The sequence below is a fragment of the Balaenoptera acutorostrata genome, chromosome X (genome assembly GCF_949987535.1).
Source record: "Balaenoptera acutorostrata chromosome X, mBalAcu1.1, whole genome shotgun sequence".
NCBI classification, from domain to species: domain Eukaryota; kingdom Metazoa; phylum Chordata; class Mammalia; order Artiodactyla; family Balaenopteridae; genus Balaenoptera; species Balaenoptera acutorostrata.
Genome location: NC_080085.1, coordinates 47,725,927 through 47,750,249, shown reverse-complemented (window position 1 = coordinate 47,750,249; position 24,323 = coordinate 47,725,927). Strand labels below are relative to the sequence as shown.

The 24,323-nt window shown below is 46.5% G+C and overlaps 2 protein-coding genes and 1 non-coding gene across 6 annotated transcripts in view; 2 read left to right on the top strand and 1 right to left on the bottom strand.

The window, feature by feature from the left end:
- The window catches only part of ITIH6 (inter-alpha-trypsin inhibitor heavy chain family member 6), a 41,699-nt gene extending 34,630 nt beyond the window's left edge, over positions 1 to 7,069 (bottom strand). Inside the window, 4 exon segments of the mRNA XM_057537637.1 lie at positions 99 to 118; positions 120 to 210; positions 5,554 to 5,708; positions 6,968 to 7,069. Coding sequence (XP_057393620.1) covers positions 99 to 118; positions 120 to 210; positions 5,554 to 5,708; positions 6,968 to 7,069 — 368 coding nt within the window.
- An 8,746-nt stretch (positions 7,070 to 15,815) lies between these two features.
- MAGED2 (MAGE family member D2) lies at positions 15,816 to 24,056 on the top strand. 4 transcript variants are annotated; one of them, XM_007188590.2, is made up of 13 exons: positions 15,816 to 15,943; positions 17,452 to 17,525; positions 17,892 to 18,383; positions 18,957 to 19,265; positions 19,386 to 19,449; positions 19,709 to 19,788; positions 20,351 to 20,445; positions 21,133 to 21,212; positions 21,306 to 21,348; positions 21,693 to 21,755; positions 22,842 to 22,956; positions 23,329 to 23,735; positions 23,922 to 24,056. In XM_007188590.2, the coding sequence occupies exons 2-12, from the start codon at positions 17,481 to 17,483 to the stop codon at positions 23,725 to 23,727; spliced, it is 1,785 nt and encodes a 594-aa protein (XP_007188652.2). In that variant the 5' UTR covers positions 15,816 to 15,943; positions 17,452 to 17,480; the 3' UTR covers positions 23,728 to 23,735; positions 23,922 to 24,056. The 4 variants fall into 4 exon arrangements, with proteins under 4 accessions (XP_007188652.2, XP_007188654.2, XP_007188653.2 ...); XM_007188592.2 differs by lacking the exon at positions 15,816 to 15,943 and adding an exon at positions 15,986 to 16,010; XM_007188591.2 differs by lacking the exon at positions 15,816 to 15,943 and adding an exon at positions 16,502 to 16,575.
- Positions 22,552 to 22,680, top strand: LOC114238661 (small nucleolar RNA SNORA11). Its single transcript, XR_003623973.2, has one exon. It is a non-coding gene; the product is annotated as a small nucleolar RNA SNORA11 (small nucleolar RNA).
- Positions 24,057 to 24,323: the final 267 nt, after the last annotated feature.

Sequence of the window (24,323 nt, the reverse complement as noted above, 5' to 3'; positions counted from 1 at the left end):
TACAGAGGTAGAGATTGAGGCCAAGTGAGAACATGTGTAAGCCCCTGATCACACATCTAAGATGAACTTGTCATGTTTCAGACTGGTTGGAGCCTTACCTGATGCCTACATGAGCAGCTATTTTTTCCTTGCTGATGCGCTTCCTCATAGATTTTCTTTGCCTGGTGCTTCTCTTTGACTTCTGCAATGTAGACTTTATTGTTGATGGTCCTGATGGAGCAGGAAAGAGGAAGGACAGACAGAAACAGAGAAAGGAAAAAAGAGATGGTCAGTGACATAGACAGAAAGAGACATACAAAGAAGATGGAGGAGGAGGAGGAGGGATGGGGAGAGAAAAAGAGCAAAATAGAACTGTGAAGCCAGAGTGAGAGAAGGAAGAAGAGAAGAGAGGAGAGTCCAGGGAGATAAAACCAGGTGAAGCAGTTATCATTATCTCCATTTGTCAGGTGGGGAAATAGAGACCACACAGTTGGTATATGGTTGACTTGGTGTTAAGACTTTATGTTTTCCAAAGTGTTGAATGAATTCCATGTTTTGGCATATAAAATAATTTTAGGTGGGACACAACTGAACATTTTTATTACAATTGTTATATATTTACTGTAATGTGTATTAAAAATATAACTAGCACGTTGAACACATGAGCTCATAGATATTGTTACTTAGGATAAGCCTAACTTAGGTAATCTTAAGTGTATCTATTTACAGAAACTATATTAAGTAAATAATATGGTGGGTGACACAGGCAGTAAAAATTGTGAAAGCGGAATGCAAATTGTTGCAAAGGCATCTGAGATTGACTAGGGAAGGGGCCTTGACCTTAGCGGGCTCAGAGACCAATGAGATACTAATTCAAACTTGTTTTACCCCAGTTTTTCCTATTGCTCTAAGGAAGATAATAAAGTATAAAGGAGTTCAAAGAAGGGAGGAAGCACTTTTGCCCAAGTCTTCCAGAAAAGGTCCTAGAGGAGGTGGCCTTGGTGGTGGGGGAGTTCAAATTAGGGAAGATTTGGACAGATGATCATCACTGGCCATGCCTCCTCAGTCTCCTTTGTTGGCTCCTTCTCTTCTTGATTCTAAATCTTTGGGACACTCCTAGGCTCTGTTCTAGACCTCACCTTCCTCTCTGTTCTTTCTACAGTCACTCTCTAGGTGAGGTCGTCTAGTCCCATGGGTTTAAATATCATTTGCACACAGATGACTCCCAAATCTGTATCTCTAGTGTGGACCTGTCTCCTGAACTCCAGACCTATGTATTGCTTACTTGACATTTCACTAGCATTTCCAATAGGCACCTAAAGCTTAACATATCCCAAACTGAGTTCCTTGTATCTCCCCCACCTCCCAAATCTGCTCCTCCCTTGGTTTTCCTTATCTCAGGAAATAGTTTTTCGGCTGCAAATCTTAGAGTCATGCTTGACTCCCTTCTTCCTCTCATACACCACTTCTAATCCATCAGGGAATTTTGACCCTATTTTTAGATATGTCCACAATCTGACTACTTCTCCCCACACCCACAATTACTACCTTAATCCAAACTACCAACATTTCTTGCTTGGATAAATGCAACAACCTACTAACTGGCCTCCCTCTTTAAAGCCTTACCTCCTTATTATCTGTTCTCTTTACAGCAGTCAGACAGATCCTGTTAAATCCTAAGTCAGACCATGTCCCTTCTTTCCTCAAAACTCTCTGTGGCTCTTGTCTCAAATCAGAGTAAAGGCCAAAGTCCTCACCAGGGCCTCCATGGTCCTATACTATCTGGCCCCCTGTCACCTCTTTAACCCCATCTCCTCCTTCTCTTCACCTTATTCATTATTGTCCAGCCACCAAGGCCTCCTTGCTGTTTCTTGAGTTTTTTCAGCACACTCCTGTTTAAGAGCCTTTACAATTGCTGTTCCCTTTGTTTGGAACACTCTTCCTCCAGATACTGGCAAATCTTATACTCTCTCTTCTTTCAGGTCTTTGTTCTAATGTCATTTCCTCAGAGAGACATCCTTGATCACTCCTAAACAGCGCCTTCCCACTCACTCTTTATCTTCCTTGCTCTACTTTCTATTTCTTTGTAGCACTTATCCATAAACTGACATATACTTCCTTGTTTATTTTTCCCTTATCTGCCTTCTCCACTGGACTGTAAGCTCCTTGAGGGCAGGGATTTTGTCTGTATTAATTGCTGCTGTATCCCCAGTACCTGTAATGCTGCCTGGCACATAGTAGGCACTCAACAATTATTTGTGGAATGGGCATTCCATACAGACAGCAGGAAAACACAGGGACCATGTTTCAGAGAACAGCAAGTAGTTAGATTTGGCTGGAACAGAGAGGTAGGGAAAGGAGTTATGGAGAGAAGTTTGGAGTGGTTGTGTAGGCCTAGAGAATAAAGGGCTTTGAACACTAGACTCAATGAGCTCATATGACAGTGAAGACTAGATATGGAGAACGGGAGTCCAAGATAAATCTTGAAGGGGGGGATGGGTCAGAGCTGGTCTTTGAGGAGTGATAGATAGTTCCATGTCCTAGAGAATATTACTGCAACTCTGTAAGCGGCAGGAACAACAGTCTCTATTTTACAAATGGAAGGCACAGGTACTGGGGGTGGTTGGGGTAGAATGAAGTTACTTGACCAAAGCAGCAGTTTCTAGGAACACTTGAGGAGGATATGCAACCTGCAGAAAAGACCATTCAGGTGGAAAGTGTTTCTAGGCAGCTGAAACAGACTATTGCTGTGGCTGGGCTCATGTGGGGGTGGGCTGAGTTGGCATTGCCTCAAGGTCTCCTGGGGGTTGTGGGGGTGTAGGGTGGGGCTGGTCTGGCAGCAGCACACTGGGGCTTCTGTGTGTGTGCTGCCTCCAGCAAGCATACTTTCCATGGAGTCTGCCCAAAACATTTCCTCCAAAATGCTTTGCTTAATTAAAAAAATTATTTTGGAGGTTTTGCTATTAGAGCAAAAATCCACATTCTGTCTGGCTGCTTAGCTCTTGTATCATTTGACCAGCAACCTCTCTGGTGAGCCCCCATACTCCAAACCCATGCTGTCTTTTTTGCCTTTGATCTTCCTGGGTCACCCACACACAGTGATCCTGGTCCCTTCCAGTCTTACCCATATGGAAATCCTGTTTCCAGGAAGCTTTCTTTGACTACCTCACCACCTCTCCCATGAACTCCCTTGCCAGGGGCACACTGCCTACCTCCTCCAACCTTTCCTCTCTTCGGGGAAGTGCCATCTGTCCATCAAGGCCAGGAGGTTCCTGATGACAAAGTTCAGGCTCTAGGGCTGCTGTTAACAGAGGCTTACAGATTGTTTATAGCACAAAGCCCACCTCTGGTGAGGGGGTCTGAGCAAAGGCCGAAACTCTGCACATGCTGGCCTCATTCATCTGCTAAATCTGAGTAACTCTTCCCAAAGCTCGGGGCCATTTTCTAATTCACACTAAGGTATTATATGAGCCAATGAGGCTCCACCAAGCTTCTCCTTATCTGCTCCTCCTCTCACGTTTACCATCTCAAAGAAGGCACTATCATCTACCAGGTCAGACAAGCTGAAATCAGGTGGGCACCTTCTATCTTTACTTACTCCCCACATGTATTCACCAGGTTGTTTCTCCCTCCTTATGGTCTCTCAAATCCCACCCCCACTGCACTGTTCCAGCCCTCAGCAGCCCTTATGCAGATATTGCCCCAGGCTCCTTACTGAACTCCCTGCTTCCCAGCTGGCCCCTCCAGCCCACCCCACCTCACTATTGTCACTCCTTGCTTAAAACCTTGCCATGTCTCCTCATTATGGGCCACAGTTATTTCTAAAGTGGGGTGCACACACTCTGGGGGTGCTGGAGTGTGTACACTCCAACACACACTGAGGGAGTGGGAAAACAATGTTAACACTCTACTTATAGGGTTTTCTCCTACATTGTCTATGTATATTTTTCCATATGCTTCATAATGTACCTAATATATTTGTTCAGTAGTATATTTATAGACTTTATAAATTAATAAATAATATATATTTGGGAAGTACATGATCAATTTTTTCCTGATGGGCGTGCAAACACATAAGATGGTTTGGAGACCATCAAGTAAGGGCCAGGTGCTTGGTCTGGCATTGGCAGCCCTCTACCACCTAGTCTTTCATTACCTCTCCAGTCTCAATTTTGACCACTCTCTACCTCTGCTTGTGCCCTACACTCTGGTGACACTGAAGTCCTTCCAGTTCCCCTAATGAGGAAACATTTATTCCTGTGCTCTTTTTGCCTGGATTCTCCAGCCCTGCCCTCAGCCTGCTTGCCCGATGAACAGCTCATATTCTGAACCTCAGTTTAGGTGTCATCTTTGTGAGGCTTTCTCTGTGTGGGGCTGGGGAACTGACCACTGTCTCCTGTTAGGCCTCGCCATTCCCACCATCCCGCATTCACGCTTCTCTTTCTTCCCAGCATACTTTATTAAAATTATCTGCTTTCATTTCTTTTTTAATTTTTTTAAATTTCAGGTAACGAATACTTTTTAATTTATTTTATTTTTGGCTGTGTTGGGTCTTCGTTTCTGTGCAAGGGCTTTCTCTAGTTGTGGCAAGCGGGGGCCACTCTTCATCGCGGTGCGTGGGCCTCTCACTGTCGGGCCTCTCTTGTTGCGGAGCACAGGCTCCAGACGCGCAGGCTCAGTAGTTGTGGCTCACAGGCCCAGTTGCTCCGCGGCATGTGGAATCTTCCCAGACCAGGGCTCAAACCCATGTCCCCTGCATTGGCAGGCAGATTCTCAACCACTGCGCCACCAGGGAAGACTTCTGCTTTCATTTTTATTTCCCCCATTAGACTGTGAACTCTTTGGGAGCAGGACCATGTGCAGTTCATCTTCCTCTTTCCATAATACCCAGCCCAGTGTAAGTCACACAGTCAGCATCAGGAAATGCTTGTTAAAAAAATAATCAAGCAAATATTATCAAGGAAATATTATCTGCCCGTCACTAATTTTAGCAATATTTTCACATATATTAGCTCATTTAATCCTCTCAGGTGGGTTCTAATTTTTTTTTAATTTATTTATTTTTGGCTGCGTTGGGTCTTCATTGCTGGGTGCGGGCTTTCTCTAGTTGCGGCGAGCAGGGCTACTCTTCGTTGCAGTGCGCGGGCTCCTCATTGCAGTGGTCTCCCTTGTTGCGGAGCACAGGCTCCAGGTGCGCGGGCTTCAGTAGTTGTGGCATGCGGGCTTCAGCAGTTGTGGCTCGCGGGCTCCAGAGCACAGGCTCAGCAGTTGTGGTGCACGGACTTAGCTGCTCCATGGTACGTGGGATCTTCCTGGACCAGGGCTCGAACCCATGTCCCCTGCATTGGCAGGTGGATTCTTAACCACTACACCACCAGGGAAGCCTGGTGGGTTCTAATTTTATCCCCATTTTACAGATGTGTAAAATGAGACTCTGATAAGTGCCATGATTTGTCCTGAGTCCCATAGTTGGCAGAACCAGGATTCAAACTCAAGAGTGCATGCTCTTTATCACTATGCTCTGCTGAAAGAATGAACAAAAGAATGAGTGAGTGAGTTTGGAAGCAGACTTACATGGTGAAATTGGAGATAAAGGTGAGGCGAGGCAGATCCAGGTCAAAGATGACTTCATGAGCCTTGGCATGCGGACTGAACAGGACAGAGGTGACCAAGGTGTGGGCGTAGCGGAAAATCACAGTAGAATGCATGGAATAGCTTTTCATCAACAGCTGAGGGAAGACAGGGATGTGGGTTAGGTAGACTCTATCCTTGGCCTACATGCACTAGTACCCAGGACTCCTGGACAGGCCTCAAGGTACAAGTGGAGAAACTGAGGCCCAGAGAGGGAAAACAGCCTCTGTCATTCATTTTGTGGATCTGCCTAATATTTCAGTGAGCTTTACCAAGTCTCAGACCCAAAGGCTCACAGAGGATCACAAATCAAGGGACCTCTGGACAAGTGCTTCTCCAACTTTAATGTGCACATGAATTTCCTGGACATCTTGTTAAAATGCAGATTCTGATTTAGCAAGTCTGGGGTGGGGACTGAGATTCTGACTTTGTAACAAACTCCCAGGTGATGTTGATGCTGCTGATCTATGAATTTTACTTTGAGTAGCAAGGCTTTAGAATATAACAGAGTGGCTGTCATTCATTGAGCTCTACTCTGTGCAAGACACTGTGATATATGTGTCTATAACTATATCTATATCTATTCCCTTTTTAGGAACTCAAGTGTAAAGGATTGCACCTGGGGACTTCCCTGGAGGTCCAGTGGTTAAGACTCTGCACTTCCACTGCAGGGGGCACAGGTTTGATCTGGTTGGGGAACTAAGATCCCGCATGTCGCACGGCAGGGCCAAGAGAGGAAAAAAAGAAAAAGAATTGCACCTAATAAGTACAATCAGACACTGAAAGCATGATAAGCATTTGGCATCCATGATCTTATTTAATCCTCACATCGGCTCTATGGGCTACATAATATTATTGTTCATATTTTACGGATGTGTTAACTGGGCCCAGAGCCTGAGGCCACACAGCAAGTACCATATCGATCTTCTTCCTGACCTTTCCTGAAGCCATGATCCCTTCATCTACCCACACGTCTAGTTCATTCTCAGCGTGGGGCAGTGGGAAATGAAGGCATTTGGGGTCAGATGGAACTAGAATCAAATTCTGGTTCTGCCACCTCTTAACTGTGTCAACCTCTGAGCCTCAGTTTCCTCTTCTATAATAGTAGATAGCTTAGCTATCTACTTAGCTATAATAGTAGAGCTTAGCTTACAGGGATGCTGTAAGGACTAAATGAAATAATAACCCTAAAATACCTGGTGGAGCACCTGACATATGCTCAGAAAATAGTAACTCTTTCCTCTGGCCCTAGTTTCCTAGGACTGAGAAAGCAGACCAAATAACCTTCCGCTGTTGCCCCCAAGGAGCTAATTTCCTTGCAAATCCTGGAGCTCTGTTCCCTCATCCCAGATCTAACCTTTGTGCTTGATGAGGAGGGCCCAGAAGGTCCCTGGTATGTCAGTTCCAGGAGAATGGTCAGCAAAAAGCTGATACGGATGAGGCATCTCCACTTAGACATGATGCCACCTCTGGCCTGGGGCTGTTGTTCACATCCAGAAGGTCTGAGCCCAATCTCCAAACTCGTGCTCTTTTAAGCCTTCAGGTATCCCTTCTCTTGAGAGGGAGGGACTATCCTGAAGGGTGGGGAAGACTCTGAATGTGGCATTGAATCCACACAAGCCAGGATTGTCCAAGAGCTGGGGTTGGCATCTTGCCTGGAGAGGGGCCAGTTCCATGCCTCCCTTTTTCCCATCATCCAGCTGTAAGATGAATTGAAACTAAACATACTAGAGTTCTGGGTCTGTCTGTTTGTTGTGTTGGCCCAGGGTGGGGTTTTTCTTTCCTATAAACATCCACAGGAGCCCAGTAACTGAGGCCAGAGAAAGGTCACTTAGCACTGATCATCTTAAAAAGGTAGCTGATATGAGAGAGGGGTTGGTGGAGCAAGGCCCCAATCCTGGTCCTTTCTGGCATGGATTTTAGCCTTGAGACAGGAAGGATTTACTTAGGGTCCCATAAAAATTGACTCCTACAGATATGAGCCTTACTATCTCCAGAATATTCAGAGGCCAAGACAGGCTAGGGTAGGACTGAGAAAATAAGATAGTGGTTCAAAATAGAACTACTGGACTCAGACCATCTGGGTTTGTCTCAGTTCTGCCACTTACTGACAGTGTAATATTGTGAAATTTAATTAATTCCTCTGCAGCCTCAGTTTCCTTACCTATAAAAAGAGAATAATAATAGCACCTATTTCATAAAGTTGTTATGAAGATTAAAAAAGGTTGTACTTTCACAGTACTTGGCACATGGTAAGCGTTCAGTAAACATTAGCTTCTAGGGCTAGAGCTGGATGAGGCCTGATTGATCTCGAAAGTATGGGAAGCTCCCTGTGTCTCCGGAGACCTAGGTGGGGGAGGGGTGGGGAGATGCTCAGTTGATGGGCGTCAGTCTGTCTGTGGGAACCCAGAGATGCTCTGGACTGTGTCTACAGGAACTGTGGAGGGCAAGAGTGAGAACTGGAGCTGAGAAAGAAAATTACTTGAAGGTGTGCACACGGGGCATCAGCATCAGTCAGAACCCCTATCCCTCTGCCCTTTCCACCCACATAGAGCACATGCAGCCCCAGCACTTACCTTCAGGCAAAATCTCTAAAGACATTTTACAAACTGCGTAGGGAACATTCAGACTTGTCCTATGGCATTTGGTACCGCATAACAAAGCCTCCTCATTCTTGTATTTGGTGACCCATGGCCTGTCAGTTGCCACCTCCCCCAAGTCCACATGAGGTTTCCTGTCAGAATTTCCTCATGGGAGAGAGCCCTAGCTAGAAAAACAGCTCTGCTTATACAACAACAGAGAAACCCACATCAGCTACAAGTCCTTTTCCCTTACTTGGGATGGATAACCAAGGGCCTTCAGGCAAATTAAGGGAAACTGCAGCATGAAAGCAAAAGACTAAAATAAGAAAATAGAACAACTGACCCCAGAGAAATTTGGGAATTTTGGAAAGGAAAGAGAATTTCAGAAAAGAAATGATAATATCCTTAGCAAATTTCAAGAAGGTAAAACCTGAATAAAACAAGAAGTAAATGCCACAGAACAGGAGCAATCAGAGAAAAGAAAGACTCCTTAGGGATGGAAAGTAAGTTGCTGAAATTAAAAGAAAATCAACAGAAGGACTGGGAAATAAAATTGAGGAAATTTCCCAGGATGCAGGGCCAAAAAACAAAGAAACACAAAGTAGGAGAGAAAATTTAAGAGATGAAGATTAATCCAGCAGGTTCAACATCTGAATAACAGGAGTCCTAGCCAGAGAGAACAGAAAAAATAAAGGACAATTTGTCAAAAACTTATTAGAAGTTAATTTTCCAAAGCTGAAGAAGGATTTCCAGAACAGGTGCCCAGAACAGTGAACCCAGGTAACAGTGGATCCAACCCAAGCAATTACTACAACAGCCTCCTCAATGGTCTTCAGCTTCCTACTTTGTCATCCCCGCCCCCCCTTCACCAGTATATTTTCACAACAGCCAGAGGGATCCTTTTAAAACCCAAGTCAGATACTCTCCCACCTCTGCTCAAAACCCTCCTGTGGATCCCACTGTGGCTTGGCTTACAGGGCCCTATAAGATCAGGCCCTCATTACCTATCTGACCTCATTTTCTATTACTTCCCTCCTTGCCTTCCTCCACTAGTCTAGCAACACTGACTTTTATGTTCTTCAAAAATGGCAGGCACGAGACAAACAATGCCAGGCACAGTCCTGCTCTAGGGCCTTTGCACTGACTGTTCTTTCTATTTGGAATGTTCCTTCCCCAGGTATCCACTTGGCTAGCTCTCTCACTTCATGCAAGTCTTTGTTCACATGCTACCTTTTCGGTGAGTCTTTCTCTGACCAAACTATTTAAAACTTCAGTAACCTCCCACTCTCACTGGCATTCCCTATCCTTTTTACCCTGATTTATTTTTCTCTATAGCACTGATAACACTTAAACTTGTTATATATTTTACTTATTTATCTGATCATTTTCTCTTTCTTCCTCACTAGAATATCACCTCCCTGGGGACAAGGATCTGTTTCACTGCTGTATCCTCAGCTTCTAGAACAGTGCCTGGCACATTGTAGATACTCAATAAATGTTTGTTGAAAGAATGAATACAATAAAGGCAAATAATTCAAGGAATAAAGAAAGGCTATTAGAGAATCCGTGTGTGTATATGTGTGTGTGTGTGTGTGTGTGTGTGTACCTGTTCAAGAAAATCATGGTCTAACTACAAAGCAAAATAAAACATAACATGATTATAAGCAGCTGATGGAATGTAAGAGGGACTCCCTTTGACCTTGATAGTAGAAACATTCTCTTTGGAGAGGCCGAAAGATTGTGACATAGGACTTGTAGAGAAGGAGCTGTATTCCTGGCTCACTACTTGGCTGGGTTTTGAAAGATATTTACATAGTCATGATAATGTAAATCATGACTGGTTTTCAGGTTTTATAGTCAACATGAAGACAAAGCAGGGAAGAGCTGGTTGTGGCTGCAAAACAGAATGTAAATGTTAATAACCTAGACAATGTGAAGGAAAGATCAAACTGACAATGTGGGTCATTGAATGGGCAGAGGGAGGGTGGTGGCTCTAACATCCTTGTCCTAAAAAGTGGGTAGTCAAAATTATCTGTCAAAAATGGATGGAATAAGGAATAGAGGTTTGAGTATACATATTTTTTCAAGTTACAAAGTTAACTAGGAACAAAAAAGGAATATCAGCGTTAAACATTGCAGGGGAGTGGAGGGAAAAGTGAGGCAGTGTACAGAAACAAAGCCCTCATTGTCATACTTGGGAGTCAACAGGATATTGTCTAAATTTTATAAACCAAGAGACAAAGTATATACATGTTATCTAGAGTTGTAAAGGGAGCCACCAGCAGAACTAAGTGCAAGAACTGTTCTTTTTTGTTTGTTTGTTTTTTATAAATTTATTTATTTTATTTCATTATTTATTTTTGGCTGTGTTGGGTCTTCGATGCTGTGCGCGGGCCTTCTCCAGTTGCGGAGAGCAGGGGCTACTCTTCTTTGCAGTGTGCGGGCTTCTCATTGAGGTGGCTTCTCTCATAGTGGAGCACAGGTTCTAGGCGCACGGGCTTCAGTAGTTGCGGCACGCGGGCTCAGTAGTTGTGGTGCACGGGCCTAGCCACTCTGTGGCATGGGGGATCCTCCCGGACCAGGGCTCGAACCCGCGTCCTCTGCACTGGCAGGCGGATTCCCAGCCACTGCGCCACCAGGGAAGCCCAAGAACTGTTAAAAGGTTGCTTTGAGGGGGGTGGGATGGAGATGGGGAGAGTCAAGGCAGGGGACCATTGGTTTTTATCATGTGCTCCTTCTGTATGATTTGTTGCCATGTATGTGCATTACTTTAATAAAAATAAGATCCTAAAAACTTCATGTTGATCTTACAACAAAATAGTTATATATCCTATGACACTTTATGACAATATCAGAATGGGTATGTAGATATCCAATTAGACTTGCCTCCACGGAGGAAAATCACACTGTAATGTGCCTTGCATATGTCTATGAAGAGGGTTGGAAAGGATATTATGGGACTTAAAACATTGGCAGTACTTGAGCGTAGTAGTGGAGGCTCTGGTATTTGGCGTCGTACTGGCCTGGGTTCAAGTCCTCTCTCTGCCATTCATTAGTTGCTCTGTCATGGGCAAGTTACCTCCCTCACCCCCAATTTGTCCGCCATAAAATGAGGCTAATGATCATACAGTAGAAATGTAAGCCCCTCAAGAGAAAGAGCCACCTCTGTAGAGGTGCATAATATATAGTTGATGTTCAGTGTCTGCATGTGAGGCCCGAACCTGCCTCAGAGGTATGTGCTGATGAAGGACTCAATGTGCAAAGAGCAGGGGAGAAGGAGTGTTAGTTCAAAAGTGGGTAGCCGGGCTTCCCTGGTGGCGCAGTGGTTGAGAATCTGCCTGCCAGTGCAGGGGACACGGGTTCGAGCCCTGGTCTGGGAGGATCCCACATGCCGCGGAGCAGCTAGGCCCGTGAGCCACAACTACTGAGCCTGCGCGTCTGGAGCCTGTGCTCCGCAACGAGAGAGGCCGCGATAGTGAGAGGCCCGCGCACCGCGATGAAGAGTGGCCCCCGCTCGCCGCAACTGGAGAGAGCCCTCACACAGAAACGAAGACCCAACACAGCCTAAATAAATAAATAAATTTATAAAAAAAAAAAAAAAAAAAAGTGGGTAGCCAGTTTCCTCGTCTATGGGAAATTTGCCTTTGGTTTAATAAAATGTAGTCATTTTGGCTGTGGAAAGAATAGCTCTCAGGGCTTAGAGTGATACAAAATGAATGAAATTGCCCTGTACATAAAAGGAAGAAAACAATGAGAATTCACCAGCAGCTCAAGGGAGAGGGCACATGAGCCTGGAAATGGAAAGGAGGGGAGCTGCTTTCTCTGTGTATTGGGAACAGAAAGAGCCCAACAGCGATAGGGAGTGGGGTCCAGGAGAAGGGCTGGTTAAGAAGCTTTTCCCAGTGATGGGAAAGGCTTAGGAAATGTGAAGAACAGGAAAGTCTGATGTCCAATATTAAGTTGGTTGCTAGGCTGTGCTGTACAACTTAGATGACTAAAGAAGTGATAGGTAGCCTTGGAAGGAAAGCTTTGCCACTTACTCCCAGCCTTCAGAATTTTCCAACATTCAGAGGTACTGATTTTTATATAGTTTGAGGGAAGGGAAATGTGTTAGGAGAGGACTGGTGGTGAGGATATTCTGGGCTTCTCATGTAAGCTTTAGGTGTCTGAAATCTTGGATGCCCCGGTACTAGGCAGTTTCATCCCCTGACATTCTGCAGTAAGCAGTCTTTAGCCTGCCTTTCCTTATCTCCTGAACAGAGCTGCTTGGTGATAACTCAGCTTTTCATCTTTGTTCCCAGTTAATATGTAGGATCTATATGATTTCAGGTATTTGCCTGCTGATTTATGAATGCTGGAAACCGGTCTGGGACCCAGTGACCTAGGTTCGTCAGAGTTTATGGGCAGATGCTGAAGTTCAAAAGATTCCAAGAGTTTACAAAGAGAGAAGGTGGGAGGAAATCTCTCTAGTCAAATGATGAAGATTGTAAGTGAATTTATTTTTTTCTCTCCTGTTAAGGTTTCATCCTGTCCTCTGATCCCCAGATCATAAGATGAGTGGTTATGGTATTATGCTACGAAGGTGTTTGGCATTGAGAGGGGACTGGGGAAGTTTGGCTTTGAAAGTCTCTGGGAATGCCTCTCTGATGGACATGGACTGAGATTTTGCCTGAGTCCCTTGAGTCCAATATCTCCTAAGTATCTGACTCTATATTCTTTTAAAGTTACCCCAGGATCCCAAAGGCCACAACCAGGACTTAAAATGCTGTGGAATTTAAAATGATGGAGGTTGTAACAGAGGGTAGATATAACAGAGGGCATTCCATAGGGAAGAAATCGTATGAGCAACGGCTCCTAAGTAAGAGAAGGCAGGGCACATCTGGTAATAGTGAAGTGTTTGTTTGGAATATACGCAGTACTCAGAAAAATAGCAAGAAAAAGCCTGGAAAACTAGTCAGGGCTAGATTTTGGGAGAGTCTCAAAATCAGAGTCAAACATTTCTTGAAAGAGTAGTTTATGCTCATTGTCAGGAATACCTCACCTGCAATTCACATCTCAACTCACTGCAGTCATAAAACTGCTGCATGGCATAGACTCCCAAACAGTGGCTTCAATAAGACATACATGTATTTATCTCACTTAAAAGAAATCCAGAGTTAGGCAGTCCAAAGTTTGTATGGTGGCCCTATGAAATTGTTAGAGATCCCGATTCTTCTCAGTTTACTCCTCCACTATCCTTAGGGTGTGACCCTTATCCTCATGGCCTTTATTCCAGGAGGCCATGTGTCCAGGTAAAACTCAGATTTTCTATTTATAGGGAAGGAGAGGAGAATGTATACTGGAGTAAACAGTTATCAACCTATGCCACAAGTGTGAAACTATCCCCTCCGAGGTCACCAGATACCAGACCACTACCTGACTGCTACAATCCCTATACATTTTTCAGGACTTTTCTTGACCTCTGGGTAGTATTCAACACTATTGACCCCTCCCACCTTTTGAAATATTCTCTTCCCTTGGTTTTGTGGCATTACTTTCTCCTGCTTTTCTCTCTGTCTCCTTGGTCATTACTTATCTGTCTCTCTCCTGGGCTCCTTTTCCTTCACCTATGCTGAGGTTGCTGTTGGCCTCCAGGCCTCTTCCCTGGGCCCCGTCTCTTCTAAGGTTTTTATTCTTCCCAGGCCCAGGGAAGAGCCGTTAGTATGCCATATCTTAGTGAAAGGGGTTACCATCTACACACTTGATCTCTCAAATTAGATTCCCAAGAGTTGCCTTTGACACTTCCCTCCTCCTCACCCCTTTCCCTACATCCAATTATTCATAAAGCCTTGCTTTTTATTTCTTTAATATCTTCTGAATTCAATCACTTCTCATGATCTCCACTGCTACCACTCTAGGCCTAACCACAATCATTGCTTACCTGGACGACTACTCTCCCTTTTTCCAGGAAGACATCTGATTCATACTCCTAATGGGTTAGGCAGCTAGAGTGGTGTTCTTTCTAGAACACAAATCTATGTTGCATCCAAGCCTAGAACCCTTCAATAAACTCTCAGTGTTCTCAGGATCAAGACCAAAGTCTTTATCTTGGCATTCAAGGCTTGCCATGATTTGAAAGGGATGGGAATTTGGGGTACTAGAACTGGAAGAAAAGAAGGGCTGTGTCTAGTGTGAAATAAAGCCCTGTAGATGGGGGGAGAGAACCTAGGAGGCAAGAAAGTGGTGAGCTGATGTCACAAACTTGGAGGGAGCAACAATTTAGAGAAAAAGTCAGGAGAACAGAAGCCCACCATGAATATCTGTGAAGTATGTGTATACGTGTGCATGTGTATGTTGAATTGTCCATAGAACATAGGGATTCATATTTTATTTGCATAATAGAGGAAAAGGTGACTTCATAAAGCAGAAGACATAACCATTTGAACTACTTTTGATATAGGAAACATATTGAATATTAATTCTATAACTGACCACTGTGTTGACTTTTATTATGGTTTCTAACAACATTAATTGATGCTCTCAGGTTGTCCAGGTCTGCATTCATATACTCTGTAATTAATGATAATGTTGTCTACTTTCAATTTTTTATACATCTTATTTTGTTCTCTTGAATAGACCCAATTATTGATACTTATGTGAATTTATTATGTGGTAAAGGTGCCATTTCAAATCAAAGATGGATTAATTTGCACATGGTGTAGGGATGAGGCTATATTTTTGGAAAATAATTAATCCTTATACAAAATAAATGGAGTGATCAAACATTTAAATGTAAATAATTAAGCCATAAAACTGCTTGGAATAAAAGCAGTGATTATTATAACATAGGAGTGTGGAAAGCATCTCTAAGCATGAAGCAGAATCTAGTCATGGTAAAGGAAAACCTGATACATTTCACTACATAATAATTAAACCTTTTTGTATAGCAAATATTATCCTAAATAACATGAAAAATATTTGTAGTATATGCAACACATAAACGTGCAAGAGACATTGCTGGTGGAAATGCTGGTTATTCTGTGTATCTTTTTAAAGTTGACAAGTTTTGTATCAAAATGGAGTCAGCACTGCTTGTAATAGTAAATAAAAAATGGAAACAATCTAAATGTCTATGTATCTTGGACTGGTTAAATACATTATGGGACATTTACAGAGAAAAGATGGAGCAGTTAAGAAAAATGTGCACTATGGAAAGCTGTTTAGAATATATAACTTGGAAAAAAAAAACACCAAACCCTGGTCACAGAACAGTAGGTATAGTGTATCATTTGTGGGGAGAAAACCCAAATAATTAGTATATAAATAGAAACAAATCTGGAAGAATGTATATCAAAACGTTAATAGTGTTTGTTTCTGGGGCATGAGATAAGGGTGGCCTTTCATTGGTATGTTACATATTTCTGCATAATTTGAAATTTCACAACTACAACACGTTACTTTTGCAATAAGCAAAAATATATATATACATAAAAATAAATATATTCAATGAATGAATCGCTTTGAGGCGGTGGTTTTGGTTTGGAATGGCTTCAGACCGAGCCTGGTACAGTGGCATAAACACGGGCTTCGGCGTCAGACAGCCCCGAGCGGGGCCCCATTGCCCCACCCCCGAGGAAGGAGAAGGGGGGTGGCAGGGGGCTGCGGAAAGGGGCTGGGCTGGGCTGGGCTGGCTGCAGCTCTAGTCCAGGAGGCTGAGACTTCGAGAGGGACTGAGAGAGGGCAGACGAATTCCGGACTCGCTAGAGGACAAGGTGAGGGACGTTGAGATCGGGGTTTCCAGACAGTGGTTCCAGTCCACTCGAACCTAGAGCCAGGCAGGTGGGCAATTTTTACTGCACCACTGAAGCTAGGGGAGAGGTTACTCGGAGTGGGATGTAGGCAACGAAGACGACCGAGAGAGTAGGAGGCTGTATGGACTGGAGAGCAGAGGCTAGTTGAGGAAGAGGGGGAGAAAAACTGGGAACCGGGCGTGTTGAGTAGTGGATGGAGAATATGAGGGGGAAGGGGAATGCTGAGGGGAAGTGGAAATTCAGAGAAGAAAACAGGGGATGTAGAGAAGGGTTAAGGAATACTGGGGGAGGGGGTGCAATGGTAGCATGAAGGAGGATGTAAGGAATGGGAATAAGGAATTCGGTGGGGTAAACAGGAACAGCGATGGAGAAATAGGGAGCAGGGAGCAAGGCAGAGGGAATACGGAGTGGTACGGAGTGGGGGATAAGGAATGAGGAGCGGGCGGGGGGAAGGGCAGACTGGCTGGGACGGAGGCCCCCTAGGGAGGCGGAAAGGGGCGGGACCACTTCCGGCCTGGAGGGGGAAGGGCAGTCTCTGAGTTTATGAGGGGCTTAGAGGGAGTGGACGCACTCAGGAGTAGTAGAAAGACGAGGTGAGCAGCGAGGCCCAGCTCTGGATCCGAGCCCAGGAGGGGTCGGCCCCACCCTCTGGGATCTGGAGAAATCCTGCTCTAAGGACCGGATCGTACCGGATCCATCCGGCCGGGAAGGGAGGGCACAGGACCCTGTTTGGCTGGGCCCAAGATGGAATCACTAGCTTAATACTGATTTGAGGAGGGGGGTGTATTAGGGAAGGGGCGGAACCAAGATGCGCTTGGCCCCTGTTTGGAGAGGGGCGTATAATGAAAAAGGGCGGGACCGGACGGTGCTGTGGACTTGGGCTGGATGTCGGTAGGGGAGGGGCCTGGACCACCAGACGCTGCGACAATTTGAGAGGGAGGCTTGTTGGGGAGGGGGCGGGACCGAATGGTACTACGAACTTGGAGAGGGGCGTGTTGGAAAAAGGTACTGGACTGAGTCTCTATTACGCATGCGCACTATGGATCTCTGGAAAGGGGCGTGTAGTGAAGGGCCAGCTTGGAGACGAGCCAGCTGCCGAATGCGCATGTGCACGGTGGACATCAAAGAAAGAGCTTCTGCTGGGAAAGCGGGCGGGGCTGAGATGGGCCCTGCAACGGATGCGCATGCGCACTGTCGACTTGCGGCTGGGGGGGGGTGTGCACTGGGAAAAGGGGCGGGGTCCTCAGAGCTGCCGCGCTGGCACATCTTCCTGGAGTAGGGGAGGGTACGGCTGCAGAGAATTGAGATCTAGGCGCTCTGGATTACTGAATTTGAGAACGGAGTCCTTGGGGGGTGGGGGGAAGGTTTGGGATTGGGACCCTAGGGAAGGTGGGTATCAGCCTCCAGGCAGAGCGGGAGAGAGGACGTTAAGTGAGCTCGCCTCTTGACCCAGGCCTTCTCTTCTTCAGGCTCAGCTCTTGCCAGGCCAACTTGAGACATGTCTGACACAAGCGAGAGTGGTACGGGTCCAACCCACTTCCAGGTAAGCCCTCCTTCTGCCCTCTCCCTAGCTGCTTTTGCTCTCCAGACCCTGTTGCTGCCCCAAATCTCTTGGCACCTCCCCTCCCCAGCCCTTCTCCATCTACCTCCCTGCTTCGTTGCCGCCTCCCTCCCCCAAGTAGAGGGAGGGAGGAGGGAAGGAAGGAGGGAGGAAGGAAGGCGGGAGGGAGGGTAGGCCCGCCCCTCTTCTGCTCAGAGGAAAGGGAGACCTTGTTGGGCTGAGGTGGTCAGAGCACACTGCAAGTAGGAGTTAGTATAGGTCAGAGAAGTGAGGCCCTGGAATTTTGGGGCCATTTGCCTAGTTGGGGGTGGGGAGAAGGTCTGTGAGCTTCCCTGTTTCCTCTTGCAGGCTGAAGCTTCAGAAGAGGACCGTGGCTTGAAGATGCAGACCCTATTGACAGTGACCCAGAACTTGGAGGTCTCAGAGACACCGAAGGCCTCAAAGGCACCAGAGGTCTCAAAGGCCATGAAGGTCTCAAGTGCTGCAGGAGTTTCAAAGACCACAGAGGTCTCAAAGGCCACGGAGGCTCAGGAGGTATCTGCCACTCAGGCCTCAGCTACCACTAAGCTGACTGATACCCAGGTTCTGGCAGCTGAAACGAAGAATCCGGCAGCTGAAACCAAGATGCAGAATACTGACCCTCAGGCTGTGACAATGCCTGCTACTGAGACCAAAAAGGTCAGCTGTGGGGCTGATACGAAAGTCAATACAAAGACCCTGGAGACTGAGGCTGCTGCCTCTCAGGCTCTGGCAGATGAACCTGAGCCTGAGGGTGCAGCTGCACAGGCTCAGGAGAATCAGGATACTCGGCCCAAGGTCAAGGCCAAGAAAGCCCGAAAGGTAAGACCCTTGTCTTTCTATTTCTCTCAGTTGGTTCATGGTTCTGTAAACCTTTAGAAAGTTCCCTCTGCTCATCAAGGCTGTAGCGGGACACTAAGAGAAATGTGATATAATTCCTGTTTTCAGAAAGCTCACAGACTGGTGGGCACGTGAGACAGGAATACGAACAGCTGCAATCTGAACGAAATGCAGTTTATATTTACATATTAGCTACCATATGTCAGGCCTTAAGCTAGGCACATTCACACAGGTTATCTCATTAAATCCTGAAAGTAATCTAGTTTTGTAGAGAAGGAAGCTGAGTCCCAGAGAGGTGGAGTGACGTGTCCAGGGTGGTATAAGCAGAGCCAGTGGTGCACACAGGAGGAGGAGAAGCCTCAGGCCCCACCCTTGGGTTGCTCCTGGCCTGGTGGGAAGGTGAAACTCCTGCTTGGAAAACAGTGAAAGACAAATCCAAGACTCAGGCTGTTACTACAAGGATGGGATTAGAGGGGACTTCAGGAAGAGAGAAGATGAGGAAAAAGGACCATCTGCACCATCTGGCAATGTTGTGCTTGCTCTCCATTGATGCAGGTGAAGCATCTGAATGGGGAAGAGGATGGCAGCAGTGATCAGAGTCAGGCTTCTGGAACCACGGGCGGCCGAAGGATCTCAAAGGCCCTAATGGCCTCAATGGCTCGCAGGGCTTCAAGGGGCCCCATAGCCTTTTGGGCCCGCAGGGCATCAAGGACTCGGTTGGCTGCTTGGGCCCGGAGAGCTTTGCTTTCTCTGAGGTCACCTAAGGCCCGTAGGGGCAAGGCTCGCCGCAGAGCCGCCAAGCTCCAGTCATCCCAAGAGCCTGAAACACCACCACCTCGGGATGTAGCCCTTTTGCAAGGGAGGGTAAGAAACCTGTCCTCTCCACTCAGCGTTATTCACTGCTTTGCCTGCCCTCTTCTCTGCCATCCTCTCAAGTCTTCTGCAAGCATGTTTTGATCGTTCCATCTTTTCCTCCTCTCCCAGGCCAATGATTTGGTGAAGTACCTGTTGGTTAAAGACCAGACGAAGATTCCCATCAAACGCTCAGGTAGAGTTCTACTAACCCTCCTTTCCCCCAGCTCTGTTCTCCATTGCCCTCTCCCCCATGTGCTGAGGGCATTTCTTGCTCTCCTGCTCCCACTTGTGTCCTCCTAAAGTTCTAATTTGGCAGTAGTAGTACCTCTGTTCATTAGCTCAGAACCTGTTTGTGCCACCCACAGCAGGGTTGGTAAAGGGTCTTTAGTTTGGGTATGGGGGCCACCCGGCTTCACTTCTGCCCAGGTGCTTGCAACACTCTCCCCTTGCAGACATGCTGAAGGACATCATCAAAGAATACACTGATGTGTACCCTGAAATCATTGAACGAGCAGGCTATTCCTTGGAGAAGGTGAAGGGGCAGACCTGGGGGATGGGTGCAATGGGGTAGCCTTGAATCAAACAAAGGTGTACATGTCTCTTCTGGGGGGTACCACAGAGACTAATCCAGCCCCATCACTGTGAGGATGGGCAGACAGTGGCCTAGCAAGGGGCATAGACTAGCTTGAGGTCACACAGCAAGTCAGTAGTAAAATCACAGCTAGGACCCAAGCCACCCAGATTAGTCCTGACTTCTGTCCACTGCTGGACATGTCCTATAATGTACTTCAGATGCTCATCTCTCCCTTTCATTCCCCACTCTCTGGCTGCCTAGATTCCCACTAATCACAAAGATGATGTTGATTAAAAGTAATGCATTTGTTGCCTGTTTGCCATGTGCTGGCCACTCAACTAAGTGCTTTAAGTGCATTATCTCACTGATGTTTCTCTCTCTCTCTCTCTCTCTCTCTCTCTCTCTCTCTCTCTCACACACACACACACACACACACACACACCCCTAGGCACAGGGGGAGCTGTGGGATGCCCAGGAAGCTGAATTCTGTGATCTCACAAGCTGTTTTCCCCATCCACAGGTATTTGGGATCCAATTAAAGGAAATTGATAAGAATGACCACTTGTACATTCTTCTCAGCACCTTAGAGCCCACTGATGCAGGCATACTAGGAACGTAAGCTGGGAAAGGGCTGGGGTGGGAGGGAGGCTTCTGCTTTTGCCCATGGTACTACTCTCCCTGTCCTCTCCCCACATCCCCTTAGGAAGTCAGGAAAGACAGAGCCTAAAAACCCCTATTCTAGCTCCTGCACGTAGTTGGAGCCCTGCACACAATAGTGATACCTGATTATGATTGACGAGGATGTAGAAGCCTGAGGCAGGTCATTCCTACTGTCAAGTTTTCTGTACCTCCAGAAGCTTCCCTGTTGTTGCTTGTCTCTTCCTATTGACCTTGGTAGAGTGGTTCTCAAGGGAGGACTTCCTGGTATGGGTGAATCATGAGGGTTGAAGGGCAGGAACATCAGTGGGGCCGTGCCTAGAATTCTTTTGGAGCTGAGGGGTCTGGAAGAGAAAGAAGGGACTCACATTGGCTGGGTGTCCGGGTTGTACTGGGTTGACAAGTACAAGTACAATTCTATCCTCTCAGCAACCTGGGGAGAGGAGAATGTGATTTTCCCATTTTATGAATAGGAGAGTCTAAGTGCCTTGCCCAGGGTCACATAGAGCTTGAAGCACAGACTGGGCAGAATTCTCTCATATCTGAAGAATCTGGGAGAAGCTAGCCTAGTGAGCTGGCTGGTGTGTTTTTTTTTGCAGATGGCTGCTGGATGTAAACCTTCTCTCTGTTCCATTATTCCCCTAGGACCAAGGACTCACCAAAGCTGGGTCTCCTCATGGTGCTTCTTAGCATCATCTTCATGAACGGAAATAGGTCCAGTGAGGGTGAGTGGCTGGGCTGGCAGCTGATTGGGGGATCATGGTCGGAATTCCACATGTTCATTTTCTATCCCTGTTTCCTTTTGCCTCCCCTTGCAGCTGTCATCTGGGAGGTGCTGCGCAAGTTGGGGCTGCGCCCTGGGTATGATTGGGCTCTGTCAGTGCTTGCTGTCTGTGTTGTCCTTTGGCAAGAGAAGATGGTCCCAGGATTGCATCAGCCTGGTGGTCTGGTGGAGTGGGTGGGGTTGCTGGACTGGGTAGAGGGTCCAGGGTTCTGACCTGGGTGGATGGGGAAATGGTCCTGAACTCTGCTGTCTGTCTCACTGACTCTTGGGCTTCTGTGGAGCTTCCATCTTATGTTGGAAGCCTCTTTTCCATGTTGGAAATGTCTCTGCCCACATCTGGGAAGTGCAACAGCCCCGATTATATTTATCTATGTATGCAATTATGTATGTATGTATGTATTTTATCATTTTCCGCTGTCAGGATACATCATTCGCTTTTTGGGGATGTGAAGAAGCTCATTACTGATGAGTTTGTGAAGCAGAAGTAAGTGTCTGTCTAGTGTTCCTGTGTTCCATGCATTTTGCCTGTCTTAGAACTGAGTAATAAAGCTGTGGTGCACGTGCGTGTGCGTATGCAGGTGGTAGTTTATTCCTGAGGTAGTGGCAGAGAACAGAAGCACACATTTCCTGACCTACTTGTACTCTCACATATGCCTTTGGAACAATTCTTCAAGGGAGGGATTGTCATCACCAGTATTGTACGCGTGAGGAAACTAAAGCTCAGAGAGGTGAAGTAATTTGCTCAGGGTTATTATACAGGTAGCAAACGGAAGAGTTGTATTTAGATCCTGGCCCCAATACCTTGGTTCTTTTTTACTATGCTAGCTAGGGCTTCATAGAAATTAATCTCCATAAAGAAATGCCATAGAATGGTAGCTTTAAGCAGCCAGGTACTGTGCTGGGGTCTTGACTAGTACATCTCATTTCATTTTCATAACTACCCTGCAGAATAGCTGCTGTCACCTCATCCCCTGTATCAGTTGAGGAGCCTAGGGCTCGGAGAGTGGAAGTCTGAGCATGGCCCCGGCTGGTAAAGGATCCATTTGGACCTGAAGCCCAGACCTCCTGACTTTTCTGGCCAGGGCCCACCCTGTTCTTGGTCCTTGGAGAACATGTGGGCACTCATACAGGTGTACCAGCACACACCTGTGGGCTCACACACAAATGGTCGAGAGTATGCATGGAGTCCACTGCTCTTGGTTGACTGTTTCTTCCTGTACAGTCATTTTCTAGGGTGGACTGTCCCAGGGTTCAGCCAGGCCATGGACGAGCCCCATGGTGGGGTGTGCTCAGAGCAGGGGGCCTGAAGAAATGGCTCCTCTGTTTACAACACACCCAACAGGAACCTGGGTTATTGTGACAAGGGGCACAAAACTCGTGGCCTTCCTATGAACAAATACCCTACACGTGCCCCCTGCACCTCCACATGGCTGCTGGGCAGGACCAGTGAGATAGGGCTGAATATTGGAAGAAAAGCTGCAGTATTTAGTGGGGGAGTTTGCCACCTAAATGCATGAGTGGGCCATGAGTGGTCTTACAGACATAAAGGCTTTGAACCTCTCTTTTCAAGGTACCTGGACTATGCCAGAGTCCCTAATAGTAATCCGCCTGAGTATGAGTTCTTCTGGGGCCTGCGCTCTTACTATGAGACCAGCAAGATGAAAGTCCTCAAGTTTGCCTGTAAGGTAATTGGAGAGCTGTCCAAGCTTGGCATACCAAGAGCATGGGGTGCCACTGTTTGGGGTAGGCTGTGTGCAGAGCAGCCTGCAGCTCATGCATGAACATTCTGAAGCCTGTATTAATGTGCAAACACTTTATCTGAATAGTTTAATCCTTACAACTGACATGTCATTGCCTTACTGCAGATGAGAAAACTCAGGCTCAGAGAGGTTGTCAGGTGTTATGTCCAAGGTCGCAGAGATAGTAAGTGTCAGAGCAGGGATGGAATATTAGGTGTATAATTACTAGTAGTATTTATTGTATTACTATAATTTGCATCCTGTAGGCGCTCAATGCTCAGATTCTGATCCTTCAGATGGTTGTTATTCCTGTTTCAGGTACAAAAGAAGGATCCCAAGGAATGGGCAGCTCAGTACCGAGAGGCAATGGAAGCAGATATGAAGGCTGCAGCTGAGGCTGCAGCTGAAGCCAAGGCAAGGGCTGAGATTAGAGCTCGGATGGGCATTGGGCTCGGCTCTGAGAATGCTGCTGGGCCCTGCAACTGGGACGAAGCTGATATTGGACCCTGGGCCAAAGCCCGGATCCAGACGGGAGCTGAAGCTAAAGCCAAAGCCCAGGAGAGTGGTGGTGCCAGCGCTGGTGCCGGTGCCAGTGGCAGCTTTGGTGCTAGCACCAGCCTGACAGCCACTCTCACGTTTGGGCTGTTCGCGGGCCTTGGTGGAGCTGGTGCCAGCACCAGTGGCAGCTCTGGTGCCTGTGGTTTCTCCTACAAGTGAGATTTCAGGTATCTATTTAGACTTGGGGGCAGCCGGGCCTCATGGGAATGGGATGAGGAGCTGGGTGGTTATAGGAAGGCCAAGGTTGGAGGACCACATGGAGAGTGTGAGAAAACACTACTTTTGGCATTTTATTCCTTCTTTTTTGGTGGATATCAATTGACTTTTTGATTTTCTTTTACTTGTGTTTTCAGATATTCCTAATCCCAGCAGTCTTTCTCTTCGAGCCAGGGTGCATCCTCAGAAACCTACTCAACACAGCACTCTAGGCAGCCACTATCAATCAATCGAAATTGACATTCTACATTAAATCTATTTGCCATTTCTGAGTTTATTGCTTTTTTTGGTGGGCTGTCACATTTTGGTATCACATTTTAAAATGAATTGGGAAAGTTTCCACCTCAATCTGTGCTTAGCTTTAGGTGACATTGTCAAATTCAGTAGAGCAAAATTAGCATGTTTCTCTGGGATAGGTTGGGCCCCATCTCTAGCCTATAGAGCAGGCAGGATTGCAGTGGTGTGAGGAGTCATGGGGATTGTAGGCATAGAGGGCACACTTCGAAGAAGAGCCCTGAGGTGGGCAAGTCTGGAGCAGA